The sequence below is a fragment of the Colletes latitarsis genome, chromosome 11 (assembly GCF_051014445.1).
Source record: "Colletes latitarsis isolate SP2378_abdomen chromosome 11, iyColLati1, whole genome shotgun sequence".
In the NCBI taxonomy this organism is placed as follows: Eukaryota; Metazoa; Arthropoda; class Insecta; order Hymenoptera; family Colletidae; genus Colletes; species Colletes latitarsis.
In genome coordinates, this window is record NC_135144.1 from 28,386,373 (window position 1) to 28,404,681 (window position 18,309).

At 35.9% G+C, this 18,309-nt stretch overlaps 6 protein-coding genes across 8 annotated transcripts in view; 1 reads left to right on the forward strand and 5 right to left on the reverse strand.

Moving 5' to 3' along the window:
- Positions 1-30: 30 nt before the first annotated feature.
- On the reverse strand, positions 31-1,924 carry LOC143348600 (serine/threonine-protein kinase RIO3). The gene is made up of 5 exons (XM_076779058.1): positions 1,703-1,924; positions 1,253-1,375; positions 990-1,171; positions 828-931; positions 31-747 (listed from the first exon to the last, which is right to left on the reverse strand). Exons 2-5 carry the CDS (start codon positions 1,345-1,347, stop codon positions 484-486), a joined length of 645 nt encoding a protein of 214 aa, XP_076635173.1. The 5' UTR covers positions 1,348-1,375; positions 1,703-1,924; the 3' UTR covers positions 31-483.
- Positions 1,925-2,010: 86 nt separating this feature from the next.
- LOC143348592 (uncharacterized) lies at positions 2,011-5,447 on the forward strand. The gene is made up of 8 exons (XM_076779043.1): positions 2,011-2,696; positions 3,382-3,613; positions 3,695-3,792; positions 3,857-4,048; positions 4,143-4,270; positions 4,513-4,714; positions 4,797-5,065; positions 5,224-5,447. The coding sequence occupies exons 1-8, from the start codon at positions 2,463-2,465 to the stop codon at positions 5,414-5,416; spliced, it is 1,548 nt and encodes a 515-aa protein (XP_076635158.1). The 5' UTR covers positions 2,011-2,462; the 3' UTR covers positions 5,417-5,447.
- Positions 5,448-5,927: 480 nt separating this feature from the next.
- Positions 5,928-10,756, reverse strand: LOC143348582 (unconventional myosin-XIX). 2 transcript variants are annotated; one of them, XM_076779013.1, is made up of 13 exons: positions 10,668-10,756; positions 10,534-10,600; positions 10,085-10,320; positions 9,685-10,014; positions 9,334-9,598; positions 9,004-9,267; positions 7,924-8,159; positions 7,681-7,848; positions 7,409-7,617; positions 7,171-7,322; positions 6,475-7,112; positions 6,328-6,408; positions 5,928-6,269 (listed from the first exon to the last, which is right to left on the reverse strand). In XM_076779013.1, the coding sequence occupies exons 1-13, from the start codon at positions 10,683-10,685 to the stop codon at positions 6,174-6,176; spliced, it is 2,760 nt and encodes a 919-aa protein (XP_076635128.1). In that variant the 5' UTR covers positions 10,686-10,756; the 3' UTR covers positions 5,928-6,173. The 2 variants fall into 2 exon arrangements, with proteins under 2 accessions (XP_076635128.1, XP_076635127.1); XM_076779012.1 differs by having other exon boundaries at positions 6,328-6,411.
- Positions 10,757-10,918: 162 nt separating this feature from the next.
- Positions 10,919-12,719, reverse strand: LOC143348599 (transducin beta-like protein 2). The gene is made up of 5 exons (XM_076779057.1): positions 12,511-12,719; positions 12,255-12,441; positions 11,690-11,872; positions 11,423-11,605; positions 10,919-11,280 (listed from the first exon to the last, which is right to left on the reverse strand). The coding sequence occupies exons 2-5, from the start codon at positions 12,415-12,417 to the stop codon at positions 11,057-11,059; spliced, it is 753 nt and encodes a 250-aa protein (XP_076635172.1). The 5' UTR covers positions 12,418-12,441; positions 12,511-12,719; the 3' UTR covers positions 10,919-11,056.
- The window catches only part of Prage (RNA exonuclease prage), a 71,721-nt gene continuing 66,050 nt past the window's right edge, over positions 12,639-18,309 (reverse strand). The window contains exon 4 of the mRNA XM_076779029.1: positions 12,639-12,734. The gene's annotated coding sequence lies outside the window, so the exon portion shown is untranslated. The remainder of the gene's footprint in view (positions 12,735-18,309) is intronic.
- LOC143348590 (mRNA-capping enzyme-like) lies at positions 12,888-15,917 on the reverse strand. 2 transcript variants are annotated; one of them, XM_076779038.1, is made up of 4 exons: positions 15,707-15,917; positions 14,659-15,644; positions 14,456-14,591; positions 12,888-13,827 (listed from the first exon to the last, which is right to left on the reverse strand). In XM_076779038.1, the coding sequence occupies exons 2-4, from the start codon at positions 15,573-15,575 to the stop codon at positions 13,102-13,104; spliced, it is 1,779 nt and encodes a 592-aa protein (XP_076635153.1). In that variant the 5' UTR covers positions 15,576-15,644; positions 15,707-15,917; the 3' UTR covers positions 12,888-13,101. The 2 variants fall into 2 exon arrangements, with proteins under 2 accessions (XP_076635153.1, XP_076635154.1); XM_076779039.1 differs by having other exon boundaries at positions 15,765-15,908.

Consider the following 18,309-nt stretch of genomic DNA (forward strand, 5'->3'; position numbering starts at 1 on the left):
TAAACAAAATTAGGGAGTATAAACGTCGAATAAGTTATTAATTGAATATACTCATTTTAGTTGTTTATTTTTGAAGCTCCATATTACAACATAATAATGCTCACATTTTTGCAGCATTCAAGCCGGGGGCACACGAGCGTCGAAGCGACGTGCGTTTCTATGTTCTTCCTTGTCTTGCAATTGAAGAGACATACGAACACCGATTTTCGTTGTTTTCAATTGCAAGACAAGGAAGAACATAGAAACGCTCGTGTGCCACCGGCTTCAATCAACTTTTCAATGTCAAAAATTATTGTATTTCAAAACGTCTAATACTAATTATCTCTTTGAGATTAAGTACTTAGCATATGGCAAAAAAAACTGTATACTTTTCCCTAATTTAACTTGCATCAAAGATAACAGTTATAAAAACCTTGAACATAATATGATGTATTGAACAAATTTGTGAACATTACATGGATGTATATACACATACAAGATATTTTATTTTGTATGCAGCCGTGCTTTGGCTTTTTGCTTGGAACATTGAGCATGGCTGTGTGCCCGTAAGCTGTTGAACACTTTATTGTTCAATTTGACGTCGAATCCTTCAGTATCTCCTGTATCTATACCAGGAGGAAACTGTAAGACTCTACACGCATTTATTCTTGAACACATCACCATATCGTGTTTTGTAACAATCTGAGATCCTTCACCCAGCCTCTTGTATCCACAACGAGGAATAGAAGCATATTCTTTTTCTATACTCTAAAAAATATTAAACATATTGTGAATAATGCATTTAAGTAAAGAAATTTCTGTGTAATTGTACACTATGCGGTGCTCACTACAAATCGATCAAAATCCTTTGTTGTGTCTTCAACGTCTGTATTATCTCTATCGTCATGATCGTATGATAAAGATGTTCGATAGTTTGTATAAGTAACATTAACTATAAACAATGTTAAAAATTCAGATTTACCACATGAATAATTCAAAATTATTCTTACCTTTGGAGTCACGATTGAATTTTCGTTCTGTGCGCGTTAACATTAAATCATGCTGCTTGTTATATTGGTCTTGCAACATATGTGCAATCACTTCATCGCTATCAGTGTCATTGGTTTCAAATATTGTGCAATCGTCAATATTTACATCTTGTACCACTTCTGTTTGACACTTCCTTAATTCTCTATAAACGGACGTAAATGCTTAATTAATTCTCGTCATTAGAGCAGAATAAAAGTACGGAAATTAATTCTTCGTTGTTTACTTTTCTTGCAAACTGTTGGCAAGCTGTTCCGAAGTTATCTCCAATAAACTAACGGATCCTTCTACAGGCTGGATTTTTGCCCACGGTGTCGACATTCTTAGAATGATAAATTAAATAACAAACCTAGAGAAAAAGGTTGTACAGTGTAACTCGAAAGTACGTTTACGTTACAATCGATGGTTAAGTTACGTCGAATATAAGTCAAAATCGATTCCAAATGAACGACTACTAAATATTCCGCACGAAATTATTTTTTCATATTTCCTAGATTCGATGCAACGAAAATGTCAACGACGATCATCGCACGATAGTCCCTTTTTATTAATAATTTGCGACTCATTCGATCACGCAAATGTCATTACAAGGTGGCATTAAACTTCGACTTTCGGATCAAATTTACAAATTTTTCGCTAAAAAAAAAAGTAAAGAACCAAATGAAATTACACGTACCTTAAAATTAGTAGAAATAAATTAAAAAATTTGGAAGACGAAAGAATAGATGAGCAGATAAAAGACTGCGAACAAGAGTGCACCAGACCGCACCAGAGTACACTGAAGCGTTATAGATTGGTATAGATAAATAATACCTATCACCGAGGCCTACGACGTGAAGTTCATTTAGTGTAAAATTATAACAGTATCGATAAACACGTTTGAAACACCGACGGAAGGTAAGATAAAGCCACTGATTTTTTATCAGGTCGGTACTTCAGTACGTGTGACACGAAGTTCCAATGAAAGGTCTATTGAATAGACTATTCTATACTTCGTTTGTGTTACAGTCAGAATAATCATGCTGTTGTTACCGCCACGATCTACCAATGTGTTTTTGACAGTTATAGTACAGCGGAACGGTTTAAATGTTATATTTGCGTTCAAGTAAACCCGCTACGGTACGCGATCGCTTTTTATTCGTTTTTACTGACACTTTTAACGTGCGAGGCGATCGGAAAAAGAATGTAATTTACATTGCGTCAGCCATATTGCTTTTAAAAACATTGTAAACGAAGAACTTTTATTTCACGCGTGTGCGTGTGTTTTTTTTTATCGTCGTGTACTGTCACGCGTAAACGTAAGCGAGTAATTGATCTACGCAAAAATATGGTTTTAAAACGCGACGGGGAAAATGCAAATTGAAATTTTCGTCGACGACCGAAAGTTAATGCCACTATAATTGCGTGTAGTTGTCGCGAAGAAAATAGGTGAAATCATGAAAGAAATGTTGACGAATCAAGCTAGCTCTGGATATAGTAACTCTTTTGTTAATAATAATGGGGACACCAATAGTAATAATGCGACCGACAATAACTCAAGGAGGTATGCAGTGCTCAGTACCGATTGGATATCTGCGATTGGAGAAGAGTTGGGAATGCATCCATTGCCTGATTCTTTATTGCGAAGATTGGCAGAAGATGCCTCGTACCGTCTCAGAGAAGTTCTACATGTAAGCATAATTGTCATGCTATGTCAACCCATAGATACACGGTTGTGTCAACATTTGTCTCTTCATACATACGGCAAAGAACAAAATGTTACTTTGTCTGTCAGCTTATAGGAACTGTAACAGCTGCAATTTGTTTTGGTATACTCTAAATTTGGTTTTCAACTGGTACAATGAAAACAATAGGGAATAACATAGATTTTGCAACTGCTTTTTACTATTACCCAGAATTTCTATGAAGACTTTAATCAAAATGACTAATTCCAACCAATCTCGCATACCTTTTGTCATATATTTAATGTGACTCAGCACATCTCATTACAACTTTAGACTATATGGATCCATTGTCAAATGTATCAGTTTCTTTTATATGCCATTTTTAAACAGTATCATCTTTGCACAAACTATAAGAACTTTATTCTACACGTATACGTCATTTTTCCCCATATTTAATTAGTAGAGGTCATTTCCAATCGAAATGGTATCTTGTTGAAAATTGCTATTACGCATCGTTCGGAAGATAATTTTCATTTCAACGCGTTCACTGTCCATGACCCGTACATGGGTCATATCACTGTGCTATTGGATACTCTGTCGAGACATTGGACAGTGAACGCGTTAAGTATTAAAGTAGGATAATAATACGTGGCGAACTTTGTGAATACAAGTGAGTAAATCGTGTTTTTAGAAATGCGTGACGAGACTAAAACATAGCAAGAGGAAACGTTTAACGTCTGTGGACGTAAATGCTGTGATCACCAATCTGTGCGACGTGGATCCAATATTGGGGGCGCCAGAATTTCTGCCAGAATATCACCCAGAGGCGAGAGTGTTCGTTCCTAACGAATGCATTATTAATTTAGTACAAGCAATAAACGATCCGCTCAGCATATCGCAAAACAACGTACCTTTTATTCAAGGTACAGTTTTTTTTCGAACAATCGAGGATTAACTTATTATATCACAATTTCTCGTTAGTGTAACTATTTTGTTTCACGTAGAATCAGAAATATGCGACACGAGATTGGCGGAAGCACGGAACAATTACGCGAAACGTGCGTTGAAGACTCTGTTCAATGGATCCCAAAAAACTTTCCAAGTATGGTAATCTCGCGTTAGCTTGCGCTTTGATCTATTTGAAGTATTACAGTGTATATTTGCAGGTCTTGATCAACGATTGCGCGACAAACGCACATTTGGGCGGCGAGGGCGTTATAGACAAATTGATGTCTATAGCCAGGTCCATGGTGATTTCAAATAACGCACAATACACCCGTGTATCTACTCGAACGTGCCAGCTTATCATTGCAATAGCAAGTAACAGTGAAGCCGTTTATCCGTATCACTTAACTTCGGTAATATTCTGCAGTAAGATCACGTGAATTCCAGGGACCGACTCTACGCAAATATCGATTCGCTTCGAGACGTACAATATTTTTTTTATTACAGGTTGACAAATTAACCGAATTACTGTTGGAGTTACTTCTTGGACAGAGTTTCATCAATCAAAATCTAGAAGCACTGTTCAAAGAATGCGCTCTGAAATTGATGCTTCGCTGGCCGTCCGTCGCTGACAAGTAAATATACAGAGCGTGTGACCTAAACGAAATCACGTATGTAAATATTAGGTTGAGCCATAAGTAATTGCACATAGGCTCTGCTTTATTACCCTGGTCGTTTGTTGCTCTGTTTGTCAAATACAACGCGAGAAGCATAAATGCACCTACGGCATGAACTTACGAAAAGACCTAATATTTTCACGATTAAACGTAATCTTAATCAACGCGTACCAGTCAGAAATAATTGTAACCGTTGAAAGGTATATTCCGACGCTGGAAAACGTTCTATTGAAAGAAGAAAAAGAAAACATCGTTGGTAACAAGAAAAAGACCGCGGCCATGGAACTGCTGGCGAGTGTTCAACCATTAATATTTTTTCAACACGAAGCAGAGTCCGCACTTTCCGTAGATAATGTTCTAATACACGCGCCACCGGGCTCTGCTCTTTGGCAAAGGATAGCTGTAAGTAAACGTAAAACAAGATTTATCATTTTTCATTACTATCCGAATTTGATTCGTTATTAATGTACACGTTAATTTTCAGCTTGCTATCTGTGCCCTTATGAAGTCACAGTCTCACACCTTGAATATCGCCGTTCTTATGGAGCATTACGGAGACTCTCTGTTGCCGTACCTACCCGCTGGTTACAAAAGCGTAGTGAATGCATTTAGAAAGCCTACTTCTCTTCCTATCATCATCAAAAGTAAAGTAAAGTACGTCAACGTTAGACCTATAGCGGCTAGTCGAATGTTATGGGATCGGCAGTCAGCGTTTCCAGATTCTACTTTGAGAGGTCCTAGACGAGAGATTAGGTGAGCAAATAAATAACGCAATGTATCAGAGGCGTGCAAAAGTTACCGTCGTTTTTACACCCGTGTTCGAACGATGGAAACTTTTTTGTACTTCTAATATATCGATCTTTGGTAAATATGCAATTGCCTGATCCAAGTATTTTCTGTGGTACAATTAGGTTTGCATTCGCTGGTGGACGACCCGTACCTCCGAGCAATTTAAGACGAGTCAGTTTGAGGGCTAATTATCAAATTTTAAGAAGCGACCTTCAGGCAACTCTTGCTCTTGTCGCGTCGCGAAGACTGCTGGTACTTAAAGACAAAAGAAAAAGGCCATGTGATATGTACGATCTGGTATACGGTTGCTTGTAAATTTCTGTTCGGTAAACAAACTTTTACTAATGCTGTGCATCCTCGATTTACTTATTTCGTTTTACTTTCGGACTTACAAGGGACCATCCCGAGGTGTAAATCTCCAATTTTGATGAAACTTCGCAATTATGTAGTTCTCATAAATCTATTAGACACGTATTTTTTTGTAGCTGCTAATATTCACTTTAAGAGGTTGAAATCAGCCCTCAAAGTTGGGGGTTCAAAACATACTTTGTTGAATATCTCGAAAACTATTAGAGATAGGGGTGTGCTTCAAATGGATGAAATTTATGTTTTTAAACGGCGAATTTGATGGTGTAAAGAGATTTACAAAACTTTTATTTGTTTAAACAATATGTTAAAAAATAGCACATTTTTTTATTTTTCTCGTTGGATATTAATTGCGAAGTTTCATCAAAATTGGAGATTTACACCTCGGGATGGTCCCTTGTTAGTAGTTTTCATAGGAACGAAATTTTGTTCTTTTTTTAGTTTTGTCTTTATTAAAAAAAAAAAAAAAAAAGATATTACCCTCTCGTTACCGCGAGAAAACGCTATATTCGCGTTTGTATATTAATGCATGTACATAGAGCGTTTAAATTTCGTTATTTATGATCCTACTTGTAATAGTACTACGTTTTTATAACAAAATTTCCTGTAAATCGGTATGAAAATACAACAAGAAAATGTTTATTAAAAGATCGATGAAAGACTGAAGTAATAACTGACCTCGTCGATCTAAGCAATTTGCATTGTTTTAAAGACAATCCTGCAGCCCTTGCGGTAATTCGTAACGTGGTAGTATGTGTGAATTGCTCAAACACGTAGCGCGAGTGTGTATCCTAATTGAGGCCTATTGTCGGAGAAATCAGTATTATTTTGTATTCCTGTTGTAGTTACGAAACACTTACCATAGGAAGTCGACGACAGCTCAAAATTCCATTTTTATAGAAAAATATACGAGAATTCAATTGAACGATGCATACATTCTTCTCCTAAAAATACCGTATTTTCAAATATTGCGATTTCATACGAAATATAAAAATAGAAATACGAACCGTATCATTATAAATAGAACGTGCTTGTTTCTCATTGTTTACTGCAAGTGTTATGTTTATCGAAAACTTGTTCGATGCTGTATCTCCAGAATGCTGCATCATGGAATTGTTGTTGTCATCGGCACAATTAACGTTTACATTGTTCTTACGCTTACAGTAGTCTATAGAATCTTTACATTTCGAGAAATTATCCGGATCGATCTGTTTTATAGATTTCGTAACATTGTCGATTAAACAATTTCCGACGTGTACGTCTTCGAATCGATCCTCGTGGTTAATTTTCTTTTCGCTTTCGATTACGCAAATTGCGTCAGTTAAACTATCATTTTTCAGTGAAATCGAATCAATTATAAACACGTCATCACTTTCTTCGTTGTTACATGATTTTTCAGATTTACGCTCGAGCATGATCTCCAAGCTCGTCGCGTGTCTGCTTTGTACTTTGCTATACCTCCTCCAAAATATTTTTATCTTATTAGCACATTTTATACGATAATTTCTCCTATAAAGTTCTAGTTTCGAGAACACAGGTTCCGTTAGAAAGATCAACTGTTTCCCGTAATGAACCGATGCATGTAGGTCTTTTTTACGCATGACTGACTCCAAAATCAATTGGCACTTATTAACATCGGTAACTTCTGGCAAGAAATAGTTTCATTTTTATGTGTGAAACGAGCAAGTACTTCTGTAATTTACCTGTGGGTCTCTTAGAGTAACGTTGACAAAACTCTTTGTACTGCAATCGAATAGGATATTTACATTTGGCAAGAGGCAAAGCATCAAAAATACCGATGCAAGCTAGTTGTTTTCTAAAGTTTTTCTTGTCCCATTCATGATTGCTCAATCGACTGGGAAAAAAAATCATTTATCAGTATCTAAAAAGATTTAAAAAAATATTTAACAATTATGGGTTTCTGATAAAAGTGTAATCTACCTAGGTTTGACGCATCGCACATAGTGCGAGTCACATTTACTTAGATCTTTGATAAGCGTATCTATATTATACTTCAATTTAGCTAACATAGTCTTTTTCTTGGTAGATGTTTTAATAATCTGTGAATGTTTATCTTCCTCAATATCGATTAAAGAAGCAAGGAACGTGTTCTTACTTTCCTGGAAAATCACAGATATTTCGCTTGGAACCTGCAAAGAAGAATTAAATTACTCATTGCGTTTCCATCAAATTGTATAATATATATCCGATACCTTATCAGTATTTTTAACTAATAAATCTTTGACAGAATATGCGACAGAATCGGAATAATGTTCTATAATGAAATGCCCCTCTTTTTCCCTCAAAAATTTATTCCTTGATTTCTGGCATACTAGCTGCGTTACTGTATGCGTGTTAATTGGTATCGGTGATTGACAAGCCTATAATTTGAAAGAGAATAATGTGACCCTAGTTGTTGGCACTGTGTAAAATGAAATGTAAGTTTTGTTACGTACGTCGTTAAGGGTCATGAATAAACCTTCTTCGAGGACAGTTAAACGTTCCTTGTACAACCTGATAGTATGTATCGGTCTACTAATTTCTATGAAACCTTCGTTCTGTAAATCTTTCCGACTATTCTCCAAATATGTTTTTATAAAGTATTGTTGCATTCTCTCGTTAGCATAATTGACGCAAAGTTGTTCTATACCGTTCTGGTTAAACGATTCAAAACCAAATACGTCCAATATCCCTAAGCGACACACGGATAACAAATACATTACGGGTGTTTGGTTAACCCTGGGAAAAATTTTAACGGAGGATTCTAGAGACCAAAAATTATTGTAATTGACCCCTGCATCCGAAAATAATTTTTCCAGAACGATTTGAAATTTCTTTTTTTCATCGAAAAATTTAGGCACATAATTAGATTTTCGGTAAGGAATTTTTTTCTCAAAAATGCGTAGGATTTCGGGGGTATCTGTAATGACCAAAAATGATTGAAATTGACCCCCGCAACCGAAAATAATTTTTGTAGAATGATTTAAAAATTTTTTTTTTCATCGAAAAATTTCACACCTCGAATTTTTTTCTCGAAAGTGCGTAGGATTTCGGGGGTATCTGTAATGACCAAAAATGATTGCAATTGACCCCCGCAACCGAAAATAATTTTTCCAGAACGATTTGAAATTTTTTAATTTTGTCGAAAAATTTGTCCACCTTCTCGAATTTTTTTCTCGAAAGTACGTAGGATTTCGGGGGTATGTGTGTTCACCAAAAATGATTGTAATTGACCCCCGTAACTGAAAATAATTTTTCCAAAACGATTTGAAAAATTTTTGTTCCGTTGAAAAATTTCACACCTTCTCTAATTTTTTTCTCGAAAGTGCGTAGGATTTCGAGGGTATCTGTAATGACCAAAAATGATTGTAATTAACCCCCGCAACCGAAAATAATTTTTCTAGAACAAATTGGTATTCTTGATTTTCGTCTTATTTTGGCCTCTAGAATCCCCCATTAAAATTTTTCCCAGGGGTGAACACTCTGTATAAAAGTTCGATAGATTCACAATCGGCGAATTAAATTTTATATCATACCAAGCCACTCTAAATATTCGTGTTTTGTGGATAAAGCATCGTTCACGCAATTTAAGATCCAATGGAAGAGAAGATCGTACAAATGTCTAATTATACTGTGTAACCTCATGCGGCACGCATCGACAGTGGTAAGATAGCGATGATACACAGTGTGTTTTCGCCAAACACTTTTTGGATTTATGAGAATGGTGGTAAATAGCTCGATCACTACTTCCTTGGTTAAGGACGTGAGATCGCACGTATTCTTTAGAGCTTTCTCGGACTCTGAAATCGAAGCTTTACAAAGTCCACCATTCTCCCGTGAAATGTTTACTATAATTATTTACATACCTTCGTTGATAAGGTCAATCGTACAAGTTTCACCATTCTCTACAAACCGAATATTTCCCATATGAATCAATAAAGCAAGAACTTGAAAAAGATGCTCCTTCTTTTCCTTTTTGAAGCCCAGCACTTCCAGCGCCTTTAAAGTATCTTGAAAACATTCTTGGAAATATTTCCTCTTGCTATAATCGATGGCGCTTAGTATATCATAATTTTCATACTCGGATAAGTTAAACGTGTCGAGTTCCGCGTTCGACATTCCGAATATCATCTGAAACACACATCATTGGTTATTAGCTACTTGGATTAAAGGGTGTACAACTCTGAAAACAAGCAACGAAACAAGGAGACTCGAACCTGATAAAATATTTGAAAATTACTTGAACCTTTCGTCACTCTGCTCCTCTCCAATAGGAAGGAATTAATGGTCGCGCCAGAAATATTGCCAGCTTTGTAATGAAGCCGTACGAGTTGCACGTGCCTTGAACTTACATCGTTTCGTTCGGTGCACGCGGTTGTAAAAGCGGATATCAAACGACAAGCGTCTGTAATTCTTTGCATAATGTCGTACGCATAATCCCCTTCGTAAAATGGTGCCGAATTTTTATTAATTCTGCTAAGGAATTCCAGACACTTGAAAGCGTTAAACGTCTTTCCTGTCTCAGTCTCGCCGCTTATAATGATCACCTTAGTTCGCAAATATTATTAGAAATCTATGGAAGAGTGTGATCTTTCGTCTGTAGATTTAAACCTTTACCTGACAATGTCTACCGAGTTCTCGAGTAAGACTGTAATGTGCCTTGGCAGCCACAGTAAATATGTGAGCACTCGCTTCGTTGATAGTGTCGTACGTGTTAATTTGTTCGTCGAATTCTGAAAAGTCATACAAACGCGACGTCGACACTTCGTTGTTGGGATTTAATGTCAAAAGCAGCGGACCGACCCATGTATAAATTTGGCCGCGCTGCAGCCGCTCCAAAAGAAAATCTATAACTAAGAAAAAGCCATTGTTTATAAAACTGTCCTCGATCAGAGACCTAATTCGAAAATAAAAATTTTTATTATAACGAATAGGAACTTATCTGTACAACTGTTCAATTAAATTTTCTCCATCTTTGATGATCTCAACTACCCGAGATTCGATAGATTTCTAATTTTTGATTGAAAGTACAACGATATTTACAATATAATTAATTGTATACGTACTGATACTTTCATTTTCCGGCAAAGCACCCAAATCGTTTATTAAATCCCACTCGAACATTGTCGTCGGCTGTTGGATATCCAAAGAAATTGAAAAAATATTACGATACAAACGATTTATCTAATTAAAGGCAAACCTCTATCGCTGCTGCCATGGTTCTTCCTCTTTCACAACTGTCACTGAGAATAAACGAAACCGTATTGTCAAGAAATAAATATTTACACACTGAAGGTCAGAAGAATTAACGTATCCGTATCCGTATTCGTATTCGTCCGCATTTTTCGAAACACGAACGAGGCAACTACAGATCAATGACGCAATTTACAGCGCGAAATTGCACGTTTCAAATGTTGCTAAATTAATTTCTCTAAACAAACGAACTTCATATGAACCCCTTTATTCAAGTACATTAAAAAATTATGTTACAAACAATCTTTATTTGCACAAGAGAGAATACCGCTTTAAATGCATTTTCAATCTCAAAAATTATTCGCCGTAGACGCGAGGAACTTCGCAATCGATTTATTAAGAATGTGTTTCGCCCATCGCTTCAAGAAATTTCCTGTTGTCGACGATGAGTTTCTCCAACCGTTCCTTCGTCGCGGACGTTTGCTTTTGCGTAAGCTTACGTTTCGCGGATTCGATCGCCACTCGATAACCGGTAATATTGTGGAAGACCTTTATGTGTTTATCGCCAGCGACCAAGACGTATTCTCCTAATGCGTCGAAAGCTAGGCACGTTATGGGACCTGTAACAATATTCTATTTGTATATTTAAGCAAACTTATATTGTTTATATATCAAGTGCAAAAGAATCGACTTTTCATCCCGGTTTTCATTCCCATTTTCATCCCCAAAACGGTTCAATAGGACAAATAATAAGAAGTATACCCATAAAAATATCTTCTATAGTATTATCTAACAAGCCATCAATGGTGGAATAAAAACTTAACGAGGATCCATGAGCTATTGCCAAAACTTCAGTATTAGGAGATAGAGCGACTTTAGCTGTTGCTGCGCTCTCCCACGTTCCGGTTAAAAGTAAGTGTGGATCCTCCCCTTTCGCAAATTCAACTGTAAATATACAACAGTTATTAAACGGAATTTTATTGATAAGTTTTATTTTCCAAGATAGTTATAATTTAATTATTCTGTTACTTTTCGTATCGTATAAGCGGAAAGTTCCATCTTTCGATACGGTAGTCATATGACTACTGTCGGCGCTGAAATCGAAGTCTAATATTCCCGATGAATGACCGGCGAGATCAAAGGCTTTATTTACTTGAAAGTCTCCAGTTTTAGTGAATAATACTTCGAATATATTTACGTCCGGCGTGAACCCTTAACAAGAAAGTTTAGATTAATCGAAATTAGTACTCGATAGCATCGATAAACGAATACAACTTGCATATGGAAGGTAGCTAATCCCTCCTTATTAATATACAGGGTGTTCGGCCACCTCTAGGAAAAATTTTAATGGGAGATTCTTGAAAATCAAGAATACCAATTTGTTGATGGAGACTTTGTTAAGAAGTTATTAACGTAGCCTCTGTCAAGAAATTGATATTCTTGATTTGCGTCTTATTTTGGCCTCTAGAATCTCCCATTAAAATTTTCCCCAGGATTGGCCGAACACACTGTATAAGAGCAAGAAGAAACTGTAGCAATGTGTGTTTAAAATGACTTTAATAGTATTTTGAAATAAATAGTGTTGAATCATTACCAGAAGCGCCGACAAAACGACCACATGGTGATACACGTGCACGGTAAATAAATCCCAGATAAAATTCTATACTTGCTAGAATCTGACCTTTAAGATCCCATATTACGAGATCGTTTGCTTTGCTGCACGTGATAATATATTTTCCTGTACTTGCAATATCCATACCTACTACCTCTTCGGTATGCCGCTAAAATATCGATACCATAAAGTATGCATGGAGAAACATTATCAAGGAAGAAGAATTTTAAGTACTCACTTTTGGAAATTCTAATGCTTTTGTCGCGGAAGCCAGAGTACCATCCGATTTTTTGGAAATCTTGTAGACCTCGATAGCGTTCGCTACACCTTTGTGTATGATAAAAGCCTTGCCATCCGGCGACCAGCGTACCAATGTTGCATGATCGAACTCTATATTTACTCGCAGCGATCTCTTCTTCTTTACAGTCAGTTCTTTCGTACACCATAACAATACAGTCCTATCTGTAATATGGAAAAATAAAGGATTACAATTTTGTTTCATTCATTGGAATAATTCGAATAAAAAAGGGAACTACAATAAAGAATATTAGTAAACACATAATTAAAAGTTCGAACTATCCGATGTACGAGAAGAGGCGTGGAAAAAAATTACACACAAATTATTATAAAGTTTCTTTATTGAATGAACAATCTCAAATTCGTAAGATTTTACAGCAATTAAAACAACTTTGTACGAGTACAATGGGCTAGGTAAAAGTAGTTCATGCTTGTAAACTGTTTTAAACGTTACGATAAATGTATCATTTTTTTAAATTCTAAGTAAATAATAATATTGATGAAGCTGCGCTTAATCAGCTGCAGTTTCCGATCATCTCCTGTTTTTACTTGGCGGTGGCATTAGATCGGAATCATCTTGTAAGAATCTATGCCTATTAATATAATCTACAAGACGTTCCGTTGTTATTGGCGTACCAATAGTTTTCAACACAGAGTCCGCTGTACTTTTAGAATTAGGAAACGATTTATCGATCCTTTCACGCATGAAAACCCATTCGCCATTTTCAAGTTTGCACTCTATTATTGCATTATTCAAATCCTTTATTTCTTTGGTGAGTTTCATTTGACTGTATGGCACATTTAATCCACCTACATATAAATGTCCAACTTTCTTTTGAACAATTCCTACTCCGGAGTCTGTAACTATTTTCAATTTAAAATCAACAGAGTTAAGCGACAAGGGTTTCCACTTTAATACTTCTTTACATTGTCCTGGACAATATGGTTCTTTAGCAGGTTGAAATATCAAACCGTCGGGTTCGTGGCAAAGCTGTTTGGCGAATTTGTCGCTTAATAAACTACCAGCCTGCGTCACGTCCCAAAAGAATTTTAACCGTACTGCGAACGGTTCCTTTTCTTTTCGCAATCTTCCTTCTTTCAATGCTTTATGTCTACCACCCATAATTTCCCGCTCGATAATAGAATAACGATCGGGATGAAATGGTAATTTACTCACATCTTTGCCATCGTACATAACTACATCGTAAACTAAGTATCTTGGAATCTCTTTTCCATCTACCTTGTCAATCACCATTTCCTACAAAAATATTTCTATGAATATTTATTAAGAAACTAGAAAATTCAGATTTAACAGAGTAATGGTAATAGGTGTATTCGATTTAATTATCTTTAGATATGGAAAACTAGCATGGCAGTCAATGTATTAATTCAATAATTCTTAAGCCCAATTATTTGCTTTTTTTTCAAATAAATGTGCCCAGGCCTGGATACGATGCGAATAGTTTCAAAGGACGAATCTCATTTTTTAAATTCATCGATACTTTTTCAACCCTTTCGATACTAACGGCGCCCATCATTGCACGCTCGTTGTATCCTACCGGCGACTATAGTCACTCGTTAAAATTTTGTGTGTATTATTAAATCATTTTTTAAAATTTGATTATTCTGACGTGCATTTGTTTCTAACTTCTCGTATACAAGTCTCGCACCCCAAATTCAATTTTTTGCAAATCAAGTTTTTCTAGAAAATTAGTTTTCTTAAGCTTATTGGGAGATATCTGTAACTTTGCCAGTTTTCTTTAATTTATCTCTAGAGAACAATAACGGTCTCTGATGATGCATTATTCCTTTGAATAATGAACTATCGATGATCTATATATCGGTTTTAAAATGCAGCATTAATTTTGTAATAAACATTTACTTACACCATCCAACAATGTGTCTCTGAGAGTCCTGGATATGTCCCTTATATGTGGAAAGGTTAATCCACTAACTTGAAACACACTATTGTCTCTATCTATGAAATACACTTCTCCATCAGCTTGTATCAACATCATATACCTAAGGGAATACAGTCTTATGAGTTTTAAGAATGCATCCGGATAATTTAACTAAATTACCACCTAACCTGGTTCCATCCGCCTTCCAGGATACCATGTATGGTTTTTCATGCAACAATCTAATGTTGTTGTCATCCATAGAAACTGGTTGAGAACCAGGAAATCCTGATGATTCCCAAGAACATATATCTTGAACACGTCTTTGTATTCCACTTAATTTTCGTTCGTCTAAAATAGGAATTACACCTGGCACACCAGCCATGAATATAGGATTTTTGTTATTGTGTTCGCGCTTTCTCTTTCTATTAGGCCCTTCCTGACTATGATTATCGCTTTCTGTACTGGGTCCCTCATCCCTATCTTCTATATTAGAATTATCATATTCCAAACACCATGCTGGCCTAGGAGGAGGTTTTGGAGCATCCTCTATATCATCGTATCGTTTAAATAACTCTTGTATATAATCAGCTTTGTATATACCCGGTGGTCTTGCTGTAGCAAATTCCACTAGACCGGCATCTACACTGGTACCATCATTCTCTACCAAATAGCTAATTATAAGGAAACCTGTTCTATTAAAACCATGCGTGCAATGAACGCCAATAATTTCCAGTGGATTGTACAATATGAAATTCTTGCAGACTTGTACGAAAGTTCTTGTTTGTTCTTCTGATGGTGTTTCACCATGACCTCGACATTGCAATTTCAAATATTTACAGCCATACGTCTCTAGACTTTTCTTATCATAGAATCTTGTAGTATTAGTTAGATCAATCCATAGGCCCAACTTCAGCTTCTGGCTCTTTAACGACGCGAACAACATTTCCAATGTGAAACGACATTCCTCTGGTACTTGGCTGTCGAACGCAGACGACAATGGCGTCTTAAAAGCGAGAAACTTATTTTGAATTAATTTGACCGCTTTGCGTGGACAGGTTAACCATCGGGGCGGAATCGGACCCTTGTTGTCATTCCAATTTGACATCTTCACGAGGTTTTCTCTAGAAGATCGTTAAATCTTCTAGTCCATTAGTAAATCTTCGAAACTCAAAACCTATTAGAACATTCTCGGTAAATATAGCTAAAACTCGAAAAATGCAACACTATAACCTATACTTTTTCCAAACACTTCGACGTAATCTTTTCTTCGAGCACAGAACGTGAACCTAATCACCTCAATTTGTCGCTGGCGTTGTTGCGTTGATAATGCGAGGTACGTGACCTTGAAAATCGGCAAGAAAATACAGGAATGTCGCGTTTAAGTATCTACAAAGACACCACACAGCTGTTACTAGCGTCCACTGGCCGCCATTACGTACTTTCACAATTTCGACTTTTGATGTACTTCTCGATCGGTCGACTGTTCGACGCGATATCGATACATCGATTTGATTTGTGAAAATTCAAATTTCAAAATTTACATATTAATGGAACGATATTTAAATCTTATATTACTTCAGCAACAAAACTCACATTGATAGATACTAAATTGGCACCTTTAGTTGCTTATATTTTATAAACGTTTTGTTTGTAAAATGTGTATTTGAAATCAGAACTGACCGACCGTATAGTGTTTATAATAATGATGTTACAGTTGATAAATATCGACCATTAATTATAATCAATTACCTACACGGATTTAATTCAATAAATGTCGCTAAATACCACAAGATATTTTGAATTTTGAGAAGTTTGTAAGATCCGCACAAATGCAATAATAAGTTTTATAAACTAATAGGTTTTCTTATTTATGAATAAATTGAATTAAATACTTTTAAAAAAATTTTTTATTTTTATCGTATAATGCAAGTGAGTTAAAAATGTTACTCAAAGTCGCCGTTGGTTAGATTACCTAAAATATAAGCACGTAGGCGACGAGCAAGGCAATGGCTCGAGTAGTAGCAGGGGGAAATCGTGCTTGCAAGAAAGGAATAATTTGTCCTTGATGCCCCGTGTATCATTGGCTCCATGGTCGAATAATCTCTTATACATCAACTGCACGTTAAGAACAAAAGCTTAAACGTCTCAACGTCGAACTTATTGTCGCTTGGTTCCCAATGACGGATAAGACAAAATCATGAACGTTAAAAGAAGATGCAATTATTTGAAAAAATTACTAATTAAATTTTATTTAAAGACATGCATTCTGTTACTTTTTATAAATAGAAATTGAACTTTAACTGAAACTTAAAATACTAAACACAAACTTAAAATAACTTTGTGTGTTTTTGTCATAAAATTCTTTTTCTTTTATGTACAAAGTCGCTCTCTTTATCGATACAAGTCTGATATCAACATTGAATTTATCTACGTTAATTTCGTCTATGTATTTTTATATCATAAACCTTCTCCTTGAAAATGTCTGGTAAAATCTAGAGGTGTAAGGTTAGGTGACCTAAGAGGTCAAAAAACTGATCCTCCTCGACATTGTTAGGAACAGTATGCATTAAACCACTTTTTTAATCTAATTGTAGCCAACCATTTGACGGAATGAAACCAATACGAAAATTCTATAATGTGTTTCTTTTGTTTGAAGATGTAAAACTATATTATTTTACATTTATAATGCACGCAGGTTTTACGCAACAAAAAGAACAAATTACTAATAATTCAACGTTTCGGTGGCTTTCTAAGATTGAAATTTTGTAAACGTTTTATTGACACGCAAAATGGAGATCTTTCGCAGGTGATACGAGCACGAGTATCGCTTTCATGAAGAAATATAATTGCCGCAGATTGTACAAATGGAAAAGCAGAGCTCCGTCTCGCGTTGGCCGGAGAAAGCGTGACCGGGGTGAACGAGAGTAGTCCATTGCAATAAAACGATACCCGACGTTAACGTACGAGGCGCTAAATATAAATTGTTCCCTTGGGGCCCACCCACGCCACTCGTTCGTTTTCGATACGCGCAAATTCTTATCAAACCGATTGGTATCGCGAATTAAAAGCTACACTTTTGGATTTTTCTTACTGGTTGTTAATAATTGAATGGTGGATGGTTGGACAACAGGATCAAAATATTTCTAATTCACGCTTAGAAGTTTGTTAGATATTTACGATTTATCCACAGAACTGGAACATTTCCTCATAAAACGTATTCAGTACATATAGGGTGTTAGGTTAACCAAGGGAAAAATTTTAACGGGGGATTCTGGAGGCCAAAATAAGACGAAAATCAAGAATACCAATTTGTTGATGGAGGCTTCGTTAAAAAGTTATTAACGTTTAAAGTTCCGCCCGTTCCGAATTTTTTTCTCGAAAATGCGCAAGATTTCGGGGGTATGTCTATTCACCAAAAATGGTTGTAATCGACCCCCGCAACCGAAAATAATTTTTCCAAAACGATTTGAAATTTTTTTTTCCGTCGAAAAATTTCACACCTTCTCGAATTTTTTTCTAAAAAATGGGTAGGATTTCGGGGGTATGTCTATTCACCAAAAATGATTGCAATTAACCCCTGTAACTAAATATAATTTTTTTAGTATGATTTTGAACTTTTTAATTTCATCTAAAAATATTATATTTGCAAGATTTGTGTCCTCAATATTTTGCAAGTTCACTGCATGAGTTTACAAACATATTTTAAACATTCGTCTATTCTATGTTTAGTGTCATTACTTGTACAGACACAACACCGGGAACAAGCGACGCTACGCACGACGAATGTTCGATATATTGCTTAAATAATGGCGAACGTTCAACACGGAATTGCGTCGATG

Coding starts and splice junctions, on each gene's coding strand:
- LOC143348590 (XM_076779038.1), bottom strand. CDS start 15,575: ATGTCAAATTGGAATGACAACAAGGGTCCGATTCCGCCCCGATGGTTA. Junction 14,592..14,658: donor TGGAAGGCGGATGGAACCAG/GTTAGGTGGTAA, acceptor GTATTCCCTTAG/GTATATGATGTTGATACAAG. Junction 13,828..14,455: donor GAGACACATTGTTGGATGGT/GTAAGTAAATGT, acceptor ATATTTTTGTAG/GAAATGGTGATTGACAAGGT.
- LOC143348582 (XM_076779012.1), bottom strand. Junction 10,015..10,084: donor AACTCGGTAGACATTGTCAG/GTAAAGGTTTAA, acceptor TTGCGAACTAAG/GTGATCATTATAAGCGGCGA. Junction 6,270..6,327: donor GCTGTCGTCGACTTCCTATG/GTAAGTGTTTCG, acceptor CTCCGACAATAG/GCCTCAATTAGGATACACAC.
- LOC143348592 (XM_076779043.1), top strand. CDS start 2,463: ATGAAAGAAATGTTGACGAATCAAGCTAGCTCTGGATATAGTAACTCT. Junction 2,697..3,381: donor GTCTCAGAGAAGTTCTACAT/GTAAGCATAATT, acceptor TCGTGTTTTTAG/AAATGCGTGACGAGACTAAA. Junction 3,614..3,694: donor CAACGTACCTTTTATTCAAG/GTACAGTTTTTT, acceptor TGTTTCACGTAG/AATCAGAAATATGCGACACG.
- LOC143348600 (XM_076779058.1), bottom strand. CDS start 1,347: ATGTCGACACCGTGGGCAAAAATCCAGCCTGTAGAAGGATCCGTTAGT. Junction 1,172..1,252: donor GCCAACAGTTTGCAAGAAAA/GTAAACAACGAA, acceptor GTCCGTTTATAG/AGAATTAAGGAAGTGTCAAA. Junction 748..827: donor AGGATTTTGATCGATTTGTA/GTGAGCACCGCA, acceptor AATATTTTTTAG/AGTATAGAAAAAGAATATGC.
- LOC143348599 (XM_076779057.1), bottom strand. CDS start 12,417: ATGGATATTGCAAGTACAGGAAAATATATTATCACGTGCAGCAAAGCA. Junction 11,873..12,254: donor TCGTTTTGTCGGCGCTTCTG/GTAATGATTCAA, acceptor TTTCTTGTTAAG/GGTTCACGCCGGACGTAAAT. Junction 11,281..11,422: donor TATAGAAGATATTTTTATGG/GTATACTTCTTA, acceptor ATATTGTTACAG/GTCCCATAACGTGCCTAGCT.